At 46.5% G+C, this 25734-nt stretch overlaps 1 protein-coding gene across 1 annotated transcript in view; it reads right to left on the bottom strand.

Annotated features, from left to right (window-relative positions):
- LOC149460823 (uncharacterized) overlaps nt 1-25734 on the bottom strand; it is a 38759-nt gene that overhangs the window by 2944 nt on the left and 10081 nt on the right. The window contains exon 8 of the mRNA XM_089679258.1: nt 9625-9751. Coding sequence (XP_089535384.1) covers nt 9625-9751 — 127 coding nt within the window. The remainder of the gene's footprint in view (nt 1-9624; nt 9752-25734) is intronic.

The raw sequence follows: 25734 nt of genomic DNA, 5'->3' as shown, positions 1-25734 counted from the left end.
GCTGCCTCCAGCAAGAAGAAACAGTAACAATGCATAATACATAAACTGTGTCTGCAGCACAGAGAAGGAAGATTATCCGAGAGAAATCCAGGAATACAGGACGGGGAACACAGCTCAGGAAAGTGACCAGGGGATTACAGGCTGATATCACCCAGTCCCCGCCCTACTCTGGACCAATCAGTGAGCAGTATGGGTGGAGGAATGGATTTAGTGTTCATGACCCACCTGTGCTGATCTCTGTAGGAGTGTCCTCCTCTATAAATGTCCCCGTTATTCCATCCTCCTCCATAGACTGCTGATCATCCCTCACATACGCCTCTTCTTCTTCTGATTTAACCTCAAATTCTATATCGATTGGATCTCCACTCTAAATCAAGGAAATGAGAGAAAATATCATCTGTAAAATGTAAGATTTATGATTGTGACATCACATAAAAAAGTCCACACATTATCTCTACAAGTCCATGTTCTAGATTCTCCATCCCACCAACCTTGTAATGGTGAGGGATGGTGTGACCTTCCTGTGTGGAATCCCGGGAATACAGAGGACGGGGACATCTCTCTGGTGGGTTCCTGGTATTAGTTGGCTCCATCATATCCTTGTGTCCTTCTGAAAACTCCTCCATCACTCCATACTCCTCATCCTCCTCTTTATACTCTTCTTTAACAATATTATCATCCCCGAGGATTCCACTCTGAAAGATATAATAAAACATTCATTGTAACAAACATGCTGTGTATAAATCACAACTACCAATAATTGTCATCAGCTACCTGATGATGGTGAGGGATGGTGTGACCTTCCTGTGTGGAATCCCGGGAATAAAGAGGACGGGGACATCTCTCTGGTGGGTTCCTGTAGCTGGATGATTCCACCATGGTGTCCTGGTACAGATCTTTGTGTTTTTTTAGAAACTCTGAGTCCTCCATCCCCCCATCCTCATCCTCCTCTTTTATCTCTTCTTTAACCTCAACTTTAGGATCTCTCAGGTTTCCACTCTGAATATATAATAAAAATGCCATCAATGGTAACAATGCAGATAATGTACAGATCCTAATGATACTATCAGTGATTGTTCCTCATCTACCTGATGATGGTGAGGGATGGTGTGACCTTCCTGTGTGGAATCCCGGGAATACAGAGGACGGGGACATCTCTCTGGTGGGTTCCCATGACTGGATCCATCTGTAGGAAACACACACACTGACTGAATCCATTGTTTCTATGTGTTTATCAGATGATGGGGGATCTAGGTGGATCCTCCGTACTGCTCTCTCCTTTACAATAAAGTCTCCTCTTACCCGGTGATGTGAGGGGCGGCTGATTGTCCATCATGACGTCCTTGTAGAGATCCTTGTGTCCTTCTAAATACTCCCACTCCTCCATGGAGAAATAGACAGTGACACCCTGACACCTTATAGGAACCTGACACACACAATGATACAGTCACCATCCAGACACATCCCTTGTCTGTTACTGGAGAATGTCCCAGAATTCCCGGCACCGCTCACCTCTCCTGTCAGCAGCTCAGTGATCTCTCTGGTGACTTCTAGAATCTTCTTCTTCTTTCTCTCTTCTATCAGGGAGGGAGGTGGAGGCAATGTGATGTCATATGATCTCCAGACTTCACAGGAGGAAAACTCTACATCTGAACACAAAGAGTAACATCAAATGATATTCCCAGAATCCTCCTCACCTCTCCGGTCAGGTCTGTGTTTTATTAATAGAGATAAGAGTGATGTCATGTGATCTCCCAGAATCCTCATCACCTCTCCGGTCAGGGCTGTGTTTTATTAATAGAGATAAGTGATGTCATGTGACCTCCCAGAATCCTCCTCACCTCTCCGGTCAGGTCTGTGTTTTATTAATAGATAAGAGTGATGTCATGTGACCTCCCAGAATCCTCCTCACCTCTCCGGTCAGGTCTGTGTTTTACTAATAGAGATAGGAGTGATGTCATGTGACCTCCCAGAATCCTCCTCACCTCTCCGGTCAGGTCTGTGTTTTATTAATAGTGATAAGTGATGTCATGTGACCTCCCAGAATCCTCCTCACTTCTCCGGTCAGGTCTGTTTTTATTAATAGTGATAAGTGATGTCATGTGACCTCCCATAATTTTTTATTTTTTGCTTTGTATATGAAAAAAGACCAAAAATTTGGAAATAAATATATTTTCCAATTTCTGTTATAAAACATAACCAATAAAAAATGTTAAAAAATCATTTGCAAAAAGCATTCTGCTCCATTTCTTTGGTAAAAAAAAATCCTAATCAGTGTATATTATTTAGTTGGTGTGAAAGTTAAAGAGTCTGCAAACTATGGGATATATATCTGGAAATCGATCAATCATGATGTACTGATGGCCGATCTAATTTTTTGAGGCCCTTAATATGTCAGGACAGTACAAATACCCCCAAATGACCCGTTTGGAAAGTAGACAGTCCAAGATATTTAGTAAGATTTTTTAAAGTTGTCATTTTTTTGTCCCAATTTTTTGGAAAAATTAAGAAATTTAATGTTTTTCACATTTGTTTTACAGTTGTGACCAAAATTATTCAACCCCCAATGCTGTAAAGGGGTTTAGGGACTATAGTGTACATTTGGAATTGTATTCAGAATCAAATCCTACAAGGACGTTGTAACTACCCAAATGCAACTAAAATGACATCAATTGTTTATGTAATACAGTAGTAAATGGTTCTTATGTGGTTTCTTCATTGCCACAATTATTCAACCCCTTAAAGACTACCACTCTGAAGAACAGAGGTTCATACAGGTGCTTTCCATCAGGTATTGAAAACACCTGTGGATGTCACCGAGCAGCAATCAAGCATAATAAGCACCAATTAGGCAGCTTTAAAATGACTGTGATACTCAGCTCCTTCTAGACATTTACTGGTGTGGTTACAAACATGGTGAAGGCAAGAGAATGGTCCAGGAAGACAAGAGAAGAGGTGATTTCTCTTCACAGGAAGGGCAATGGCTATAAGAAGATTGCAAAGATGTTAAACATACCAAGAGACACCTTAGGAAGCATCATTCGCAAATTCAAGGCAAAGGGCACTGTTGAAACGCTACCTGGTCGTGGCAGAAAGAAGATGCTGACTTCGACTGCTGTGCGCTACCTGAAGCGTAGAGTGGAGAGAAGTCCCCGTGTGACTGCTGAGGAACTGAGAAAAGATTTGTCAGATGTGGGTACAGAAGTTTCAGCCCAGACAATAAGACGCACACTGCGTAATGAAGGCCTCCGTGCCAGAACTCCCAGGCGTACCCCCTTGCTGTCTCCAAAGAATAAGAAGAGTCGACTGCAGTATGCCAAAAGCCATGTGGACAAACCACAAAAGTTGTGGGATAGTGTTCTGTGGACTGATGAAACAAAATTAGAACTGTTTGGGCCCATGGATCAACGCTATGTTTGGAGGAGGAAGAACAAGGCCTATGATGAAAAGAACACCTTGCCTACTGTGAAGCATGGTGGAGGGTCAATCATGCTTTGGGGCTGTTTTGCTTCTGCAGGTACAGGGAAGCTTCAGCGTGTGCAAGGTACCATGAATTCTCTTCAGTACCAGGAGATATTGGATGGAAACGTGATGCAGTCCGTCACACACCTGAGGCTTGGGAGACGTTGGACCTTTCAACAGGACAATGATCCCAAGCATACCTCCAAGTCCACTAGAGCATGGTTGCAGAGGAAAGGCTGGAACATTTTGGAGTGGCCATCGCAGTCACCAGACTTAAATCCGATTGAGAACCTCTGGTGGGACTTAAAGAAAGCAGTTGCAGTGCGCAAGCCTAAGAATGTGACTGAACTGGAGGCCTTTGCCCATGAAGAATGGGCGAAGATACCCGTAGATCGCTGCAAGACACTTGTGTCAAGCTATGCTTCACGTTTAAAAGCTGTTATAACTGTAAAAGGATGCTGTACTAAGTACTAAGATTGAATGTCACTTGGGGGTTGAATAAAACTGATAATGCTGTGAGCACAGAAAAGACATTTGTGGTTATTTCATTATAACTGTTATGTTATATTTGTCTGACCTACAAGTGCCTCTTTAATGTAAATGTAAGCAAGATGACTGAATGATCAAAAGCAATGTCAAACTGGCCAAAACACTCAATTTCAGTGGGGGTTGAATAATTTTGGTCACAACTGTACATCCTGTCCCCAGTGCAGTACAGCATCTTCATATGACTGGTGTGTTAGTGATCAGGGACACTGACTGATGACAGTATGTAAAAATAAATAAATAATTTTTATTTGAATTTTTTAAACTTTTTTTTTTATTTTAACATTTTTCTCGTTTCTTCTTATTTTTATTTTACATCCTATTATCAGAGTAGCTCAGTGTCAACATAGTAACACTTTACTACTCTGGGATTTCATTTTACGCTGTTATTGCTCATACAGTGATGAAGATATTGCTTATGGTTGTGATCTGTGATTGGCTACAGGTAATCACATGGTACATGTTGCCAAGTACCATGTGATTGCTGTGGGCCAATCACAAATCACAACAGTAAGCAAGCTGTACATTCATAGAGAGCCATTCACGACAGGTTATGTACATTGTTATCATGTGACTGCTATGACCAATAATAGCTATCACATGATACCTGGTTACCGGTAACAGTAGTCCGCGGTGTCCTCACAGGAGGGGTGCACTGCACACCCATAACTTGGAGCAGGCCACATCATGTAAATATATGTGATTAAGTCTGCACATGCACACCTACCGCAATAAATGTACAAAAGCTTGTTACAGTCTTTCTGGTGCCATTGCATACAATGCTGGGCCAACAGTCCAGTGAGGGTGCCAAGGGTCTGCCCACATCCTAAGAGCATTGTAAAAAATACATAAAATCCAGTTGGATGGATATTCAGAGGAGGAGGAGCTGTGAGGTCAGTGTGAGGTCATAGGATTCTCTGACTCTGATTGGAGGGACATTGGGGGGAAAAGCTGTGAGGTCAGTGTGATGTCATAGGATTTGCTGACTCTGGAGAAACATTGGGAGGAGGAGCTGTGAGGTCAGTGTGATGTCACAGGATTCTTTGACTGGTTGAATGGACATTGGGAGAAGGAGCTGTGAGGTAAGTGTGATGTCATAGGATTCTCTGACTCTGGATGGAGGGACATTGGGAGGAGGAGCTGTGAGGTCACTGTGATGTCATAGGTTTCTGACTCTGGATGGAGGTACATTGGGGGAGGAGCTGAGGTCAGTGTGATGTCATAGGTTTCTGACTCTGGATGGAGGTACATTGGGGGAGGAGCTGTGAGGTCAGTGTGATGTTATAGGATTCTCTGACTCTGGATGGAGGGACATTGGGAGGAGGAGCTGTGAGGTCAGTGTGATGTTATAGGATTCTCTGACTCTGGTTGGAGGGACATTGAGATGAGGAGCTGTGAGGTTAGTGTGGTGTCATAGGATTCTCTGACTCTGGATGGAGGGACATTTAGTGGAGCCGTGAGGTCAGTGTGATGTCATAGGATTCTCTGACTCTGGCTGGAGGGACATTGGGAGGAGGAGCTGTGAGGTCAATGTGATGTCATAGGATTCTCTGACACTGGACGGTGGAACACTGGGGGGAGGAGCTGTGAGGTCAGAGGATTCTTTGACTCTGGTTGGAGGGATATTGTGAGGAGGAGCTGTGAGGTCAGTGTGATGTCATAGGATTCTCTGACTCTGGATGGAGGGACATTGGGAGGAGGAGCTGTGAGGTCAGTGTGATGTCATAGGACTCTCTGACTCTGGATGGAGGGACATTGGGGGGAGGAGCTGTGAGGTCAGTGTGATGTCATAGGATTCTTTGACTCTGGATGGAGAGCAAGGAGCCTGATAAATAGGTATACTGGCGAGATGAAAAGGTCATTGGTGGAAAAGTAGACACCTCAAAAACAAGAAAATGTTCTGGCCCCATAAATGGAGAAATGTTCTGCCCCTGCAAAGAAAAAAAAAATTGCATACGCCCGTGGAATGGCTCCAAACTACGATACCTAAAATTCTCCATAGGCGATGCTTTAGAAGCTTTTAGAGCTTACCAGTTTAGCATTACGCAGGAGGTCTGGTACTAGAATGAATCTTCTTGTTCTGACATTCATGACGATATCTCAATCGCTGTGATATTTAGGCATGTATTTGCATGTAAGCACAGGGGAGGGGCGCTTTAGGTTTTTTTCTTATTTAAACCTTTTTTTACGATGTCTCTATTTATTTTTTATCAACTTTATCGCTTTCACAATGGATGAACAACATCCCTTGTGAAAGCATGGGCCATGATAGGTCCACTTTATGGAGAGATCTGGGGTCTGTTAGACACCAAATCTCTCCTCTGGTCTCCGATGCAGCCAATCAGAACAGACTGGTTCTGGTGATTGACTGCTTTCCTGGCCACTAACGGCCAGGCAAAAACAGAGCTGAAAATCCTTGTCACTTCTGGGGGTCACGGAGATGGAGGAACAACATCAGTTCCTGTCTCTCAGTGTAGTGGATCCGTCGCCATCGGATGCAGTGGTCCCAGGCTCTCTGATCGGACGGGATAGCTCTGGAAAGGAGGCGGCAGCGGGGGTGGGAGGAACCCTCTTCCGCTACCCGCAGAAGTAATCAAGTGGCTGTTCCGAATCACTTGTGCCTTATGGGGAATCGAAAGTTGTTCAATTTTATATCGAGATGAAGCCTCTAGGGGCCGTCCCGGTATAACCGCTTCAACTTGAGGACATCATATGACGTCCAGCCAGCGGGAGGTGGTCATATATTGATTTTAGAATTTTCTTCTGTTCGCTCACTTTTTATTTTTTAAATTGATAAAAATAAACAATTAACTATATATTTTTGAAAGCATTCTTACGTTACTGCATTGTCTCACACTTGCCTAAAACTTTTCCCGACCATGGCGCCTCCTGCATGGAGTTTGCATGTTCTCCCTGTGCTTGCGTGGGTGCTCCGGTTTCCTCACACGCTCCAAAGACATACTGGTATGTGAATTGGCTCCTGTCTACATTGTCCCTAGTATGTGTATGTATGAATGTGAGTTAGGGACCTTAGATTGTACGCCCCTTGAGCGTTAGGGACTGATGTGAATGTACAATATATATGTAAAGTGCTGCGTAAATTGACGGCACTATATAAGTACCTGAAATAAATAAATAACTTTTGCACAGTACTGTACGGTACATGGTACAGCAGACACATATCACGAATATGAAATGTTGGGTCTACATATTCTTCAATCTAAATCTTGACACTATATATGTGTGTATCATCATCTGTTGGAGATAAAAGACATCACAGTGACTATGGAGGAAGAGGACGGACATGACTATGGAGGAAAAGGATGGACATGACTATGGAGGAAGAGGACGGACGTGACCATGGAGGAAGAGGACGGACGTGACCATGGAGGAAGAGGACGGACGTGACCATGGAGGAAGAGGACGGACGTGACGGGGGGGGTTACTGGGTGTAAATAGGAAATAACATCTTATTACCTCCTCTGCTGCCACTTCCACCATCGTCTCCTCTCTACTTCCTCCCACCTCGCCTCTCACCCAGAACTTCCTGTCTGTACCTGGCATCACTTCCTGTCTGTATCTGACATCACTTCCTATCTTCTATAGAGACTTCCTGTCTGAGTAGCAGTGAGATCTTCACTTTGTGGAGCTCAGAGGAACTGCAGCCCTGAGAAATGTCTCACCTACAGGGTAATGGGTCTTCTCAGACTCCTATCTACTCCCATCACCTGCGGTGTAATGGGTCTTCTCAGACTGCTATCTACTCCCATCACCTGCAGGGTAATGGGTCTTCTTAGACTCTTATCTACTCCCATCACCTGCGGTGTAATGGGTCTTCTCAGACTCCTATCTACTCCCATCACCTGCGGTGTAATGGGTCTTCTCAGACTCCTAGCTGCTCCCATCACCTTTGAGGTAATGGGTCTTCTCAGACTCCTATCTACTCCCATCACCTGCGGTGTAATGGGTCTTCTCAGACTCCTAGCTGCTCCCATCACCTTTGAGGTAATGGGTCTTCTCAGACTCTTATCTACTCCCATCACCTGCAGGGTAATGGGTCTTCTCAGACTCCTATCTACTCCCATCACCTGCAGTGTAATGGGTCTTCTCAGACTCCTATCTACTCCCATCACCTGCAGGGTAATGGGTCTTCTCAGACTCCTATCTACTCCCATCACTGCGGTGTAATGGGTCTTCTCAGACTCCTATCTACTCCCATCACCTGCGGTGTAATGGGTCTTCTCAGACTCCTATCTACTCCCATCACCTGCGGTGTAATGGGTCTTCTCAGACTCCCATCTACTCCCATCACCTGCAGGGTAATGGGTCTTCTCAGACTCCTATCTACTCCCATCACCTGCGGTGTAATGGGTCTTCTCAGACTCCTATCTACTCCCATCACCTGCGGTGTAATGGGTCTTCTCAGACTACTATCTACTCCCATCACCTGCGGTGTAATGGGTCTTCTCAGACTCCTATCTACTCCCATCACCTGCAGGGTAATGGGTCTTCTCAGACTCCTATCTACTCCCATCACATGCGGTGTAATGGGTCTTCTCAGACTCCTATCTACTCCCATCACCTGCGGTGTAATGGGTCTTCTCAGACTCCTATCTACTCCCATCACCTGCGGTGTAATGGGTCTTCTCAGACTCCTAGCTGCTCCCATCACCTTTGAGGTAATGGGTCTTCTCAGACTCCTATCTACTCCCATCACCTGCAGGGTAATGGGTCTTCTCAGACTCCTATCTACTCCCATCACCTGCGGTGTAATGGGTCTTCTCAGACTCCTATCTATTCCCATCACCTGCAGGGTAATGGGTCTTCTCAGACTCCTATCTATTCCCATCACCTTTGAGGTAATGGGTCTTCTCAGACTCCTATCTACTCCCATCACGTGCGGTGTAATGGGTCTTCTCAGACTCCTAGCTGCTTCCATCACCTTTGAGGTAATGGGTCTTCTCAGACTCTTATCTACTCCCATCACCTGCAGGGTAATGGGTCTTCTCAGACTCCTATCTACTCCCATCACCTGCGGTGTAATGGGTCTTCTCAGACTCCTATCTACTCCCATCACCTGCGGTGTAATGGGTCTTCTCAGACTCCTATCTACTCCCATCACTTGCGGTGTAATGGGTCTTCTCAGACTCCTATCTACTCCCATCACCTGCAGGGTAATGGGTCTACTCAGACTCCATCTACTCCCATCACCTGCGGTGTAATGGGTCTTTTCAGACTCCTATCTACTCCCATCACCTGCGGTGTAATGGGTCTTCTCAGACTCCTAGCTGCTCCCATCACCTTTGAGGTAATGGGTCTTCTCAGACTCCTATCTACTCCCATCATGTGCGGTGTAATGGGTCTTCTCAGACTCCTATCTACTCCCATCACCTGCAGTGTAATGGGTCTTCTCAGACTCCTATCTACTCCCATCACCTGCGGTGTAATGGGTCTTCTCAGACTCCTATCTACTCCCATCACCTGCGGTGTAATGGGTCTTCTCAGACTCCTAACTGCTCCCATCACCTTTGAGGTAATGGGTCTTCTCAGACTCCTATCTACTCCCATCACCTGCGGTGTAATGGGTCTTCTCAGACTCCTAGATGCTCCCATCACCTTTGAGGTAATGGGTCTTCTCAGACTCCTATCTACTCCCATCACGTGCGGTGTAATGGGTCTTCTCAGACTCCTAGCTGCTCCCATCACCTTTGAGGTAATGGGTCTTCTGAGACTCTGTTGTGGGCTTTTGAATCATGTCTCAAAAATATGACTTTTATCAAGACATAATATTATATGGCAAACAGCTCAGCATAGCCGGATGCGAAGAGTTAATTTTGTCTTGGTTGAACTATCAAGAATTCTAGTTAAAGAAATGAAGAGAATGGGGGGAGTAAAACTTTTCCAAGACAATAAGACTGTTTGAACTGTCAACAAGGACTATTTGTATATGGAGGTTGAGAAGAATGCACATACAGAAAAGTCAAACACATAGCCAGATAGGACTTTGACTTTTAAACATTTCAACAATAATGAGACGGGAACTCAACTGGTTGAAAGCTTAACCAAAACCTGTAGAGTGTGATGAACCAACAGACCTCTGAAACTATTACCATATACTATTGTTCACCAAGGGTGAAAGCATTAACAGTTGTTTACCATGAGTCCAATACAAGGGCCAGGCAAACAGAGAGTTTTTTTTCCTACACAGAGAAAATGTTGATTCTGAAACAAAGAGGTGAAATTCAGGACATTTAAGTCTAAAAGTTCACTGTATATCATTACAAAAATATACTACAAAAACATATCATAAATAAGATGTTATAGATTTTAAACACCACTAAATACTCAGCAATGGGAACTATATATCACTAACTTGAGTATTGAGATGATGGGAAGTAAGATGTATTATAGACTAGCATTAGTTACATGTCTTATCAGGGAACAAACAGGATGGTACTTCAAGGAGGAATAACTGAATATACACCTATATTCCATGGTCCCTATTTAGAATAATATAGGTATGATCACTGCTATATCTGGAAAGAGCCGTATATTTTATTCCTGAAATTACCTGAAGATTCCACCCAAGGTATGAGTCATCTCAAATACTCACATTGTTCTGTGATACATGACCGCCACCTGGCGGGCAGGTGAGAAATAGCTTATGTACACACATTTCTCAACTAGCCAATCAGGAAGCCTGGTGGGAAGGTATCTTAGAACAATGGACTAGTGGATATAAAAGCCCATGTGCTTTAAGAAAAAAGGATCCCTCATAAAAACCTCATGGAAAGACCTGACATCTGAAGAAGATCTCTGCTGAATAACTACTCTTCCATCTTTTCAAACTTCCTAAAACTTTAAACCTCTAATCTTATAACTTCCTACATTCTCCCCTACTGAATCTATCACTTGCCCTATATATCAGTCTAAAGGCGTTCCACTGCCAGCTAAATCCACGGGAGAGTTGCCTAGTCTGAATTCCGGGTGTGGTGAGATATTTATTTGATTTTTGTATTAATTATTTTCTCTGTTGTGTGGAATCATAAAATTACCTTAGTGTATCACAACAATATTGGGTAGTTAGATATATGTAGAGAAATCCTATTTTACTGTTAAAAATTGTTTATTGCCATATTATAAATTTTTTCATATTTCATAATTTATTGAATATTAATAACCAGAGTATCATATATCAAGGGCTTGCTTCTTGCAATCCTATGGCCACGGCTTGTAAGAATATAACCTTTGAGATATTCGAAATTATTAATTATTAATAAATTTAATAAATATCATATCATTTAAAATTTGTGATTGATGTAATTAGTTAGAGACCTTATTATTGTGTCTTATATTGGTAGGATATATTTTTGATTGTGTGTGCCAATATTCATTTATCACCAGTCTTTTGCGTTTTGTGTTAATATATATATATAATTTTTGTACATAAATAAATTTTTATATTTCTCTATTATAAGGCAAATTTTGTGTGTATGGTACGAAATCATATTGGCTAAAAGAATTCAAGGTATAATAATAAGTGGTGATCAAATTATCAAGGTGTCCAAATTATTGGTTTACTAAATATTTGCCGTATTTTAACGGCTGGAGGCACTGTAATATTTCATCTAAGGGAAAGGGACACGCCCTTTATAAATAATATATATCCTTACATAAACCACCACAACAACTCCTATCTACTCCCATCACGTGCGGTGTAATGGGTCTTCTCAGACTCCTATCTACTCCCATCACCTGCGGTGTAATGGGTCTTCTCAGACTCCTATCTACTCCCATCACCTGCGGTGTAATGGGTTTTCTCAGACTCCTATCTACTCCCATCACCTGCAGGGTAATGGGTCTTCTCAGACTCCTATCTACTCCCATCACCTGCGGTGTAATGGGTCTTCTCAGACTCCTATCTACTTCCATCACCTGCGGTGTAATGGGTCTTCTCAGACTCCTATCTACTCCCATCACCTGCGGTGTAATGGGTCTTCTCAGACTCCTATCTACTCCCATCACCTGCGGTGTAATGGGTCTTCTCAGACTCCTATCTACTCCCATCACCTGCAGGGTAATGGGTCTTCTCAGACTCCTATCTACTCCCATCACCTGCGGTGTAATGGGTCTTCTCAGACTCCTATCTACTCCCATCACCTGCGGTGTAATGGGTCTTCTCAGACTCCTATCTACTCCCATCACCTGCGGTGTAATGGGTCTTCTCAGACTCCTAGCTGCTCCCATCACCTTTGAGGTAATGGGTCTTCTCAGACTCCTATCTACTCCCATCACCTGCAGGGTAATGGGTCTTCTCACACTCCTATCTACTCCCATCACCTGCGGTGTAATGGGTCTTCTCAGACTCCTATCTATTCCCATCACCTGCAGGGTAATGGGTCTTCTCAGACTCCTATCTACTCCCATCACCTTTGAGGTAATGGGTCTTCTCAGACTCCTATTTACTCCCATCACCTGCGGTGTAATGGGTCTTCTCAGACTCCTATCTACTCCCATCACCTGCAGGGTAATGGGTCTTCTCAGACTCCTATCTACTCCCATCACCTGCGGTGTAATGGGTCTTCTCAGACTCCTATCTACTCCCATCACCTGCGGTGTAATGGGTCTTCTCAGACTCCTATCTACTCCCATCACCTGCGGTGTAATGGGTCTTCTCAGACTGCTATCTACTCCCATCACCTGCAGGGTAATGGGTCTTCTCAGACTCTTATCTACTCCCATCACCTGCGGTGTAATGGGTCTTCTCAGACTCCTATCTACTCCCATCACCTGCTGTGTAATGGGTCTTCTCAGACTCCTAGCTGCTCCCATCACCTTTGAGGTAATGGGTCTTCTCAGACTCCTATCTACTCCCATCACGTGCGGTGTAATGGGTCTTCTCAGACTCCTAGCTGCTCCCATCACCTTTGAGGTAATGGGTCTTCTCAGACTCTTATCTACTCCCATCACCTGCAGGGTAATGGGTCTTCTCAGACTCCTATCTACTCCCATCACCTGCGGTGTAATGGGTCTTCTCAGACTCCTATCTACTCCCATCACCTGCAGGGTAATGGGTCTTCTCAGACTCCTATCTACTCCCATCACCTGCGGTGTAATGGGTCTTCTCAGACTCCTATCTACTCCCATCACCTGCAGGGTAATGGGTCTTCTCAGACTCCTATCTACTCCCATCACCTGCGGTGTAATGGGTCTTCTCAGACTCCTATCTACTCCCATCACCTGCGGTGTAATGGGTCTTCTCAGACTCCTAGCTGCTCCCATCAACTTTGAGGTAATGGGTCTTCTCAGACTCCTATCTACTCCCATCACCTGCGGTGTAATGGGTCTTCTCAGACTCCTAGATGCTCCCATCACCTTTGAGGTAATGGGTCTTCTCAGACTCCTATCTACTCCCATCACGTGCGGTGTAATGGGTCTTCTCAGACTCCTAGCTGCTCCCATCACCTTTGAGGTAATGGGTCTTCTCAGACTCCTATCTACTCCCATCACGTGCGGTGTAATGGGTCTTCTCAGACTCCTATCTACTCCCATCACCTGCGGTGTAATGGGTCTTCTCAGACTCCTATCTACTCCCATCACCTGCGGTGTAATGGGTCTTCTCAGACTCCTATCTACTCCCATCACCTGCGGTGTAATGGGTCTTCTCAGACTCCTATCTACTCCCATCACCTGCGGTGTAATGGGTCTTCTCAGAATCCTATCTACTCCCATCACCTGCAGGGTAATGGGTCTTCTCAGACTCCTATCTACTCCCATCACCTGCGGTGTAATGGGTCTTCTCAGACTCCTATCTACTCCCATCACCTGCGGTGTAATGGGTCTTCTCAGACTCCTATCTACTCCCATCACCTGCGGTGTAATGGGTCTTCTCAGACTCCTAGCTGCTCCCATCACCTTTGAGGTAATGGGTCTTCTCAGACTCCTATTTACTCCCATCACCTGCGGTGTAATGGGTCTTCTCAGACTCCTATCTACTCCCATCACCTGCAGGGTAATGGGTCTTCTCAGACTCCTATCTACTCCCATCACCTGCGGTGTAATGGGTCTTCTCAGACTCCTATCTACTCCCATCACCTGCGGTGTAATGTATCTTCTCAGACTCCTAGCTTCTCCCATCACCTTTGAGGTAATGGGTCTTCTCAGACTCCTATCTACTCCCATCACGTGCGGTGTAATGGGTCTTCTCAGACTCCTAGCTGCTTCCATCACCTTTGAGGTAATGGGTCTTCTCAGACTCTTATCTACTCCCATCACCTGCAGGGTAATGGGTCTTCTCAGACTCCTATCTACTCCCATCACCTGCGGTGTAATGGGTCTTCTCAGACTGCTATCTACTCCCATCACCTGCAGGGTAATGGGTCTTCTCAGACTCTTATCTACTCCCATCACCTGCGGTGTAATGGGTCTTCTCAGACTCCTATCTACTCCCATCACCTGCGGTGTAATGGGTCTTCTCAGACTCCTAGCTGCTCCCATCACCTTTGAGGTAATGGGTCTTCTCAGACTCCTATCTACTCCCATCACCTGCGGTGTAATGGGTCTTCTCAGACTCCTAGCTGCTCCCATCACCTTTGAGGTAATGGGTCTTCTCAGACTCCTATCTACTCCCATCACGTGCGGTGTAATGGGTCTTCTCAGACTCCTAGCTGCTCCCATCACCTTTGAGGTAATGGGTCTTCTCAGACTCCTATCTACTCCCATCACGTGCGGTGTAATGGGTCTTCTCAGACTCCTATCTACTCCCATCACCTGCGGTGTAATTGGTCTTCTCAGACTCCTATCTACTCCCATCACCTGCGGTGTAATGGGTCTTCTCAGACTCCTATCTACTCCCATCACCTGCGGTGTAATGGGTCTTCTCAGACTCCTATCTACTCCCATCACCTGCAGGGTAATGGGTCTTCTCAGACTCCTATCTACTCCTATCACCTGCGGTGTAATGGGTCTTCTCAGACTCCTATCTACTTCCATCACCTGCGGTGTAATGGGTCTTCTCAGACTCCTATCTACTCCCATCACCTGCGGTGTAATGGGTCTTCTCAGACTCCTATCTACTCCCATCACCTGCGGTGTAATGGGTCTTCTCAGACTCCTATCTACTCCGATCACCTGCGGTGTAATGAGTCTTCTCAGACTCCTATTTACTCTCATCACTTGCAGTGTAATGGGTCTTCTCAGACTCCTATCTACTCCCATCACCTGCAGGGTAATTGGTCTTCTCAGACTCCTATCTACTCCCATCACCTGCGGTGTAATGGGTCTTCTCAGACTCCTATCTACTCCCATCACCTGCGGTGTAATGGGTCTTCTCAGACTCCTATCTACTCCGATCACCTGCGGTGTAATGAGTCTTCTCAGACTCCTATTTACTCTCATCACTTGCAGTGTAATGGGTCTTCTCAGACTCCTATCTACTCCCATCACCTGCAGGGTAATTGGTCTTCTCAGACTCCTATCTACTCCCATCACCTGCGGTGTAATGGGTCTTCTCAGACTCCTATCTACTCCCATCACCTGCAGGGTAATGGGTCTTCTCAGACTCCTATCTACTCCCATCACCTTTGGGGTAATAGGTCTTCTCCGACTCCTATCTGCTCCCATCACCTTCAGGGTAATGGGTCTTCTCAGACTCCTATCTACTCCCATCACCTGCAGGGTAATGGGTCTTCTCAGACTCTTATCTACTCCCATCACCTGCAGGGTAATGGGTCTTCTCATACTCCTATCTGCTCCCATCACCTGCGGGGTAATGGGTCTTCTCAGAGTTCCATCTGCTCCCATCACTTTCAGGGTAATGGGTCTTCTTAAAGTCCTAGCTGCTCCCATCACCTTCGAGATAACGAGTCTTCTCAGAATCCTATCTGTTCTCATCACCTTCAGGGTAATGGGTCTTCTCAGACTTATATCTACTCCTGTCACCTTCAGGGTAATGGGTCTCCTCAGGCTACAATCTGCTCCCATCACCTGTAGGGTTTTGGGTCTTCTCACACTCCTATCTGCTTCCATCACCTGCAAGATAATGGGTCTTCTCTGACTCCTATCTGCTCTCATCAGAAGTGAGGTAACAGGTCTAGCTGGATATTATTATTATTATACAGTATTTATAAAGCGCCAACAGTTCGCTCAGCGCTGTACATTACAATGGGAGACAGAGCATGCGACAGTACAATAATACAATGCGATACATGAGGGTTTCGAGGGCCCTGCTCTTTCAAGCTTATAATCTAGGAGGGAGGGGATAGTGGTACAGGAGGAGATAGCTGTGGGGAATGGAGTGGTAGGAAGAGTGGAGGAGGTCGGCAAGTTAGCAGGGGGTGGGGTAGGCTTCCCTGAAGAGGTGGGTTTTCAGGGTGTGCCTAAATGAGAGGAGAGTATGTGATAGTCTGATGGATTGGGGTAGGGAGTTCCAGAGGATAGGTGATGTCCTGGAGAAATCCTGGAGGCGGGCATGGTAGGAGGAGACCAGGCAACTAGAGAGAAGGAGGTCTTGAGAGGAGCAGAGTGTGCGTGTTGGGTGGTGCTTGGATATTAGGTTGGTGATGTAGTTTGGGGCAGTATGATGGACAGCTTTGTATGTCAGTGTTAGGATTTTGAATTTGATCCCAACACAGGAGATACCTTATTTAAACCTCATTATTGGCCTGTGCCTCTGTGCTTGTGATAGCATCAGTTTCCTGGCATTCTGTGTCTCCCCTTCTCTGACCCAGTTCTGCTATTATCTTGGATTCCCATCTTGCTGACCTTTGCCTTTAACCTGGATTACTTTTTGGATTTCAGCCTGAAATTGACCTTGGATTGTTAACTGGCCTACTTTATTTGCTACCTGTCCTGCCCTCTGAACGGTTTTTGGAAACATTTACTCACTATATGCCCAGACCTCGGATTCTGCTACCAGCTGCTTTCTACTGCCCGACCAGCCTCAGGACTACTGTACCCTTCCTTGTTTTAGTCGATCATTCCTAGTGCTGTCTGGCCAGGATGTAGAGCATTTTATTCTAGGATCTGGGGGGGCAATCAAGTACCAAGTGATATGTAAGAGTATTTTCAAAGATAAAAACTGTAAAAATCAGATTAAGGTTTTTGATTGAACAAGATCTTCTGGAATCCCTTATGATACTCAGCACAGAGAAGCATATCAGTAGAAGTTTTGTTTATGATGGCATCCTTGTTACATTTGCTCATTCTTCTGTTCTACAAAAATTTCTTCTTTAAAGCTGAATACAAAGACCAGACAATCATCCCAATCTCATCACCCCTTCCCCTTAGAGGCAGGATTTCTGGAAAGTCATGCCAATATAGAAGACCCCCCTTCGGTAGGAACAACCTGGTTCCGGGACATGTTGGCTCATTGCCTTATTTACACCAAAGGGTTGCTGCTCACCGCTCATTCATGCACGGGCATGCTCAGCTGTGTACATGAACACTTGTTGCTATTGGTGCCAAGCAGACGATCTAAACTGAATAGTTACCCATTGCCAATGCAATTGTTTTGCTATTCGGCACTGAGCTGCTTTAACTGGCAATTGTGCTGTCATGCAATGCTGTACCCAGATTAAATTTTATAATTTTTTTTTCACACAAATAGAGATTTATTTTGGTGCTAGTTGGTCCCCTCTGTGTTTTTCATTATATAAACAAAAAAAGAACAAACATTTTGAACAAAAACAATACAGTTGCAAGAAACAGTATGTGAACCCCTTGGGATTATGTGGAGTTTTGCATGAATTGGGCATAAAATGTGCTCTGAACGTCATCTAAGTCACAACAATAGAAGAACACAGTCTGCTGAACATAATACTACACAAACATTAGATGTTGCCATGGTTTAATTGCACATAACATGTAAACATTCACAGTGCAGGGAGGAAAAGGTATGTGAACCTTTGGACTTAATAACTGGTTGACCCTCCTTTGGCAGCAATAACCTCAACCAAACATTTCCTGTAGTTGCAGATCAGACCTGCACAACGATCTGGAGTCATTTTGGACCACTCCTCTTCACAAAACTGTTTCAGTGTAGCAATATTCTTGGGATGTCTGGTGTGAATCGCTCTCTTAAGGTCATGCCACAGCATTTCAATCGGGTTGAGGTCAGGACTCTGACTGGGCCACTCCTGAAGGCGTATTCTGTGCTGTTGCAGCCATTGTTTTGTTGAATTACTTGTATGCTTTGGGTCAGGTGTGTGTTTTTTAAGGGCAGGACAGCTGTCAGCAACACATCCAATATCATCACACTGATTGGAGTCAAGGTTGGCTCACTCCTGGCTCCAATTAGCTCTGGGAGAAGTCATTAAGCTAGGGCCTCACATACTTTTTCCTCCCTGCACTGTGAATGTTTACATGTTATGTGCAATTAAACCATGGCAACATCTAATGTTTGTGTAGTATTATGTTCAGCAGACTGTGTTCTTCTATTGTTGTGACTTAGATGACGTTCAGAGCACATTTTATGCCCAATTCATGCAAAACTCCACGTAATCCCGAGGGGTTCACATACTTTTTCTTGCAACTGTATTTGACTTCCTGATACCGACTTGGCTAGTCTCGACCTGCTTCTACTTATCTGCCTGTTCCGGCCTTCACCTGAGCCATGATTATGCTTCTGACCGCTCCCTCAGCTTCAAATCTGCATATTTGATACCGACCTGAAACCTTACCTCTGCACCTAATCTACCTGTATGGGAGCAAGTTGTAGCGTGGTGTGACAGTGGCAGAGAACACACAGAGGTGGAGAGAGGTTAACTCTGTATTGTAAACCTTCCAACAAGGTCTAACTAGGCCCGTCAGGAGAGCAATGCCATCCAGAACCACTTACAAGACTTACAGCAGCAATCCTGTAGTTCAGAGCGATGCTGACAGTGTCTGCAATGAGGAGCGGAAGTGCGGCCTGGCCTGTGCAACCCAACTGGGAAGCTTCTCCAAAGAGGAAGATGTAGACCTGCACTTTCCCTACTCCTCCAGAACCTTTCCTTGCTGCTAAGTGCCGTCCCTAAAAGGAGGGGGAACCTGTCCCTACTCTAGTCACTCGCACAGTGCGTGCTAAATCAGGGGGCCAGGGGCTTAAATAAGCTCTGCCCTCGGTGGAGGCCTCAGCCATGGAGGTCACGAGAGTACCAGTGTCCAAACAAATAGCTGCTCCCAGGTGAACATAGGAAATCATAGAGGAACTACTGTAAGTTCCCCATGATGTCCTTCCCCTTCTGTATTGCTGTTTCAGCTCAGCGCCACCTACAATGAAGGGTGGGTGGGGGTTATAGACTGCACCTGGCTATATGTAAGCTGGTGACCCAACTCACCTGACCTTGAATGAGTCTGAGCCATGCATCTCTTCTACTTACCTACTTGTAGTTCTACTATCTATGCACCTGTGTCACCATCAGGGGTCAGGCTCGAAGACCAGTTGCTATAGCAGTGGAAAGGCTCACACAAAAACCAGCAGGATAGGTGCACAGGCAGGTCACTGTTGCAGAGGTCTGGGCTCATTGAGGTGCAGAGTCTAAGTACTAACCAGTGTTCACCAGAGCTCCTGATGGTGGCATGTTAGCACCAGGACGCGGTCCTCAGGATAACCCCACCAGGAGGTGAGCAAGTGGAGGTCCAGTAGCGTATTAAGCAGGTAAGGATTAAACGGAAGCGTGGTCAGTAAACAAACCAAGGTTGGTAATGAGCAGTCGCAGGTTGGGATCATGCAGAAGAGTAGACGAGAACAAGCCAAGGTCAGTAATGAGCAGTCACAGATTGAGATCAGGCAGAAGCGTAGTCGAGAACAAGCCAAGGTTGGTAATGATCAGTTGCAGGTTGGGATCAAGCAGAAGCGTAGTCGAGAACAAGCCAAGGCCGGTAATGAGCAGTCGCAGGTTGGGATCAGGCAGAAGCGTAGTCGAGAACAAGCCAAGGTCGGTAATGATCAGTCGCAGGTTGGGATCAGCCAGAAGAGTAGTCGAAAACAAGCCAAGGTCGGTAATGAGCAGTCACAGGTTGGGATCAGCCAGAAGAGTAGTCAAAAACAAGCCAAGGTCGGTAATGATCAGTTGCAGGTTGGGATCAGGCAGAAGCGTAGTCGAAAACAAGCCAAGGTCGGTAATTAGCAGTCGCAGGTTGAGATCAGGCAGAAGAGTATTCGAGAACGAGCCAAGGGTCAATAACGAGTGGTAGCAAAATATGGATGACAGCAGAGAAGGCAAGAAGCAAGTACTGGCTGGAGATTACAATAATCTGGCAAACAGGAAGTGCAGAGACATGGCTTATATCAGGAAGTTCATGGGAGGAGCAAGGGGTTCAAGGGTTCATGACAAACAAGGTCAAGGCAGGATCATCTAAATGATTGTCAATGGAGCTGTCCAACCTTCCAGGTGGCTCATCAAGAAGAAACATTGCCACTCACGGCAGAAGGCCCAGGTTCGGACCCAGGCACTGACAACCTGCCTGCTTGCCCATCTGCCGATTCTGTGTTTTGCCCATCATGTCTGCTGCATTGTTCTAAACTGCTGCTCCGGTGACTGGTCTTCTGCCCTTCATCTTCCCACAGGGAGTCCATGCATCACAGAACCAACCAGTGGCTTCCATCCAGCTGATCAATGTGGCACTTGTTCCACTTCATGTCATTGCTCCACGTGCCCACTGTCACATAGCTTGGTTGGAGGCTGAGCTGACAAGAGGGCTTCCCTTGTGGTTCTGGTCTGAGCACCCCTGAATGTGGTGACAGAGGTACAATGCTCAGAGAAGCACGGGTGCCTGCAGCTTGGTAGGAGGTGACTGCCAGTGTCAGAAACGTAGTCAAGGTGAGCCAGGGTTGTACACGGTGAGCCAGAAGTGTGGTCAGGTAGCAGGCTGAGGTCAATACCAGGCAGAGCGATGTACAGTAGCAGGCCTAGGCCAGTATACCTTGTAGCGGTAGAGGCAGAGAATAGTCATAGGCAAGCTGAGGTTGGTAGAGCAAGGCCAGGAACAAGGCCAGCAACGGGAGATCAGTCGGCAAAAGCAGGAGCTCAGGAACACAGATCATGGGGAAGCAGAACAGTCCGCGATTAGCACACACAAGGGCCTCCTTAAAAAAGGCAGCTAAGCACCATTCTTGAGATTGGGCATGCGTGGCCATGTGCACGAACGTTCACACAGAAGCGCCAATGTGTCAGTGCATGCTGGATACTAGCCCGAGCTCATCTGTGTGTAGATACATGTGCACCAGCATTAGCTGCACAAGAACAATCATTGGCTGTATTCGTTTCCTGACACCCACCTTATCACTTGGGTTGGAGGCCATCTTTGTACAGTCAAGCTCCACTGTCATATACATGACAGCAACCTCCAAACCCAGAGTGTGAAAAAGCAAGCAACAGACTACCCAGTAAAGACTCCCCTCAGATGTTTGGAAGGTTCACCAAGATGTCACCAAACAGTAAAACGACAAAGACAATAATAACTACATCCTAGAACCTAACTTCATGTCTAACGTCCTTGAAGGCAAGTTGGCCCACTAAAAGGTGTGCTTGCTGGGCAGGCTGTATGAACTGTATATAGCCTTAGCCAGGGCCTTTGCTTCCACTAGGCAAACTAGGCAGTTGCCTTGGGTGAACTGCTGCCTAGGGGTGCCTGGGAGCAGCACAGCCAGGCACTCTAATCCATGAGCTGAGAGGCCTCCCCTCAGCCATTGCCAGCCCACGGGAGGATACCAAGCACTGTGGTGGAGAAGCAGCTGGCTGAAGTAGATGATATCTTAACTTTAAGAGTGGCTGCTGGGCTTCCTGATCAACCCGGTCGGTGCTGACACCCAAGGCAGCCTTCACCTATGACATCCTGCCAGCCGCTTTCACCAGGACATGTGCTGGCCAGAGCTTCTCCAGTACTGACCCCACTGCTGTGCAGTGACACACAAAAGGGCCAGGTAAGAGAGCTCATCTGCAGAATCCTGGGTGGGGGTGGGGGACATATCAGTATTAAGTCCTTATTTTTATTTTCTTATGTATGAACAGGGATATATCTACCATAACCCATGCTTTACTCTGCAGCACTGCCATTCTGCTTTATGGCCCATATGGCTGCCCCCCACCTGTTCCACTGCCCCCCCACCTGTCCCACTGCCCCCCATCTGTCCTACTATCCCCCACCTGTCCTACTGCCCCCCATCTGTCCTACTGTCCCCATCTGTCCTGCTGCCCCCATCTGTCCTACTGTCCCATCCTGTCCTACTGCTCCCATCTGTCCTAGTGTTCCCCATCTGTCCTACTGCCCCATCCTGTCCTACTGTCCCCCATCTGTCCTACTGTCCCCCATCTGTCCTACCGCCCCATCCTGTCCTACTGTCCCCCATCTATCCTACTGCCCCATCTGTCCTACTGCCCCATCCTGTCCTATTGTCCCCCATCTGTCCTACTGCCCCATCCTGTCCTACTGTCCCCCATCTGTCCTACTGTCCCCCATCTGTCCTACCGCCCCATCCTGTCCTACTGTCCCCCATCTATCCTACTGCCCCATCTGTCCTACTGCCCCATCCTGTCCTATTGTCCCCCATCTGTCCTACTGCCCCATCCTGTCCTACGGTCCCCCATCTGTCCTGCTGCCCCCCATCTGTCCTACTGCCCCCCATCTGTCCTACTGCTCTATCCTGTCCTACTGTCCCCCATCTGTCCTACTGCCCCATCCTGTCCTACTGTCCCCCATCTGTCCTACTGCCCCATCCTGTCCCCCATCTGTCCTAGTGTTCCCCATCCTGTCCTACTGCCCCCATCTGTCCTAGTGTTCCCCATCTGTCCTACCGCCCCATCCTGTCCTACTGTCCCCCATCTATCCTACTGCCCCATCTGTCCTACTGCCCCATCCTGTCCTATTGTCCCCCATCTGTCCTACTGCCCCATCCTGTCCTACGGTCCCCCATCTGTCCTGCTGCCCCCCATCTGTCCTACTGCCCCCCATCTGTCCTACTGCTCTATCCTGTCCTACTGTCCCCCATCTGTCCTACTGCCCCATCCTGTCCTACTGTCCCCCATCTGTCCTACTGCCCCATCCTGTCCCCCATCTGTCCTAGTGTTCCCCATCCTGTCCTACTGCCCCCATCTGTCCTAGTGTTCCCCATCTGTCCTACAGCCCCATCCTGTCCTACTATCCCCCATCTATCCTACTGTCCCCCATCTATCCTACTGTCCCCCATCTGTCCTACTGCTCCATCCTGTCCTACTTTCCCCTATCTGTCCTACTGCTCCATCCTGTCCTACTTTCCCCTATCTGTCCTACTGCTCCATCCTGTCCTACTTTCTCCTATCTGTCCTACTGTCCCCCATCTGTCCTACTGCCCCCCATCTGTCTTACTGCCCCACCCTGTTCTACTGTCCCCCATCTGTCATACTGCCCCACCCTGTTCTACTGTCCCCCATCCTGTCCTACTGCCCCATCCTGTCCTCCATCTGTCTTACTGTCCCCCATCTGTCATACTGCCCCATCCTGTTCTACTGTCCCCCATCCTGTCCTACTGCCCCATCCTGTCCTCCATTTGTCTTACTGTCCCCCTCCTATCCCCCATCTGTCCTACTGCCCCATCCTTTCCTAATGTCACTCATCCTGTCCTACTGCCCCATCCTTTCCTAATGTCCCTCATCCTGTCCTACTGTCCCCCTCCTGTCCTACTGCCCCATCCTGTCCTACTGTCCCCCTCCTGTCCTACTGTCCCCCTCCTGTCCTACTGTTCCCCTCCTGTCCTACTGCCCCATCCTGTCCCCCATCTGTCCTACTGCCCCCCATCTGTCCTACTGTCCCATCCTGTTCTGCACTGATCACTGTATTGGTGTCAGTGACACCAGTCAGTTCCTTCCAGTGTCAGAATGCCCGCCGCAGTCCCGCTATAAGTCGCTGATCGCCACCATCACTAGTAAAACAAAAAAATAAAATCCCAGTATATACACCACCATTTGTAAACGCTATAACTTTCACGTGAACCAATTCATTTACACGTATTGGGATTTGTTTTAGCAAAGACACGGAGCAGAATACACTTTGGCCTAAATTTATGACGAAATTTGATTTTTTTCAATTTTTCACTGGACATGTTTAATAGCAAAATGTCAAAAATAGTGTTTTTTTCTCAAAATTGTTTTTTTTATAGCGCAAAAAAATAAAAGCCGCGCAGGCGATCAAATACGACCGAAAGAAAGCCCAATTCGTGGGGAAAAAAGGAAGTAAATTTCATTTGGGTGCAGCATTGCATGACCATGCAATTGTCAGTTAAAGTAACGCACAAAATGGCCTGGTCAGGAAGGGGGGAAATCCTCTGGAGGGCGAGTGGCTACAGCGCAGAATAGTCTAGCACTGGCCCTGGCCTCAGCTACATTGAGTGTACAGAGGGGTGTTCCGGCAGTAGGGCTAGAACGTCCCATCCCACTCCTTCAACAAAACAGAGTCAGGCCACACTATGCTCAGCCATTCACAGGAAGTTTTGTACTCTATGAATGAATACAAAGCTCCCACTGATTGGCTGAGGTGGAGATCATGACCACATCCGCCTGCCTCAGCCAATCAGAGGAAGTTTTGTCTTCATTCATAGGATACCGAGCTTCTCCCGAGTGAGTAGTGCTCAGTCTGACTCTATTTTGCTCCAGGAGCGGAACAGGAAGCATCGTGATTTTACGAATGTAAATATTTAACCACCTGAGCGCCGGATGATTTTACCCCCTTTATGACCAGGGCATTTTTTTTTTTGCCTTCCTCTGGATCAACTGTGGGTATAGGATTATATCTTTTTTTTTTTTTATGGTTGAACTGGATGGACTATGTAACTATCTATTCAGCACTGCACTACTTTAAACGGTAATTGCTCGGTCATATATATATATATAAAAATGGTGTAGCGCTCTTACTAACAGATATATATAAAATAGTAATTGAATAGTAATAATAAATGGTGATCAAATCCCCTATGGGGTATCCAAGTGAAAAACAAATAGATAACACAGTGAGTAAATAATATAAACCAATGGTCTCAAATTAGACCTAATGTGATCCAACTATATTATTATTATTATTATTATACAGTATTTATATAGCGCCAATGGTTTGCTCAGCGCTGTACATTACAATGGGAGACAGTACAGTAACAATACAATACAATACACGAGGGGTTCGAGGGCCCTGCTCCTTGGAGCTTACAATCTAGGAGGGAGGGGAGAGTGGTACAGGAGGAAATAGCTGTGGGGGATGGAGTGGTGGGAAGAGCGGAGGAGATCAGCAATTAGGTGAGGGCGGGGTAGGCTTCCCTGAAGAGGTGGGTTTTCAGGGTGTGCCTAAATGAGAGAAGAGTAGGTGATAGTCTGATGGATTGGGGTAGGGAGTTCCAGAGGATAGTTGATGTCCTGGAGAAATCCCGGAGGCAGGCATGGGAGAAGGAGACCAGGGAACTAGAGAGAAGGAGGTCTTGAGAGGTTCGAGGGCCCTGCTCCTTGGAGTTTACAATCTAGGAGGGAGGGGAGAGTGGTACAGGAGGAAATAGCTGTGGGGGATGGAGTGGTAGGAGGAGTGGAGGAGATCAGCAGTTAGGTGAGGGCTGGGTAGGCTTCTCTGAAGAGGTGGGTTTTCAGGGTGCGCCTGAAGGTGAGGAGGGAAGGTGATAGTCTGATGGATGGGGTAGTGAGTTCCAGAGGACGGGGGAAGCCCTGGAGACGGGTATGGGAGGAGACCAGGGAACTGGAGAGTAGGAGGTCTTGTGAGGAGCGGAGAGTG

The sequence above is a fragment of the Staurois parvus genome, unplaced genomic scaffold, assembly GCF_062004578.1.
Source record: "Staurois parvus isolate SC_StPar_1 unplaced genomic scaffold, SC_StPar_1.0 ptg000221l, whole genome shotgun sequence".
Taxonomy (NCBI): domain Eukaryota; kingdom Metazoa; phylum Chordata; class Amphibia; order Anura; family Ranidae; genus Staurois; species Staurois parvus.
The sequence above is the reverse complement of the archived record's forward strand: the minus strand, read 5'-3'. Positions and strand labels throughout refer to the sequence as shown.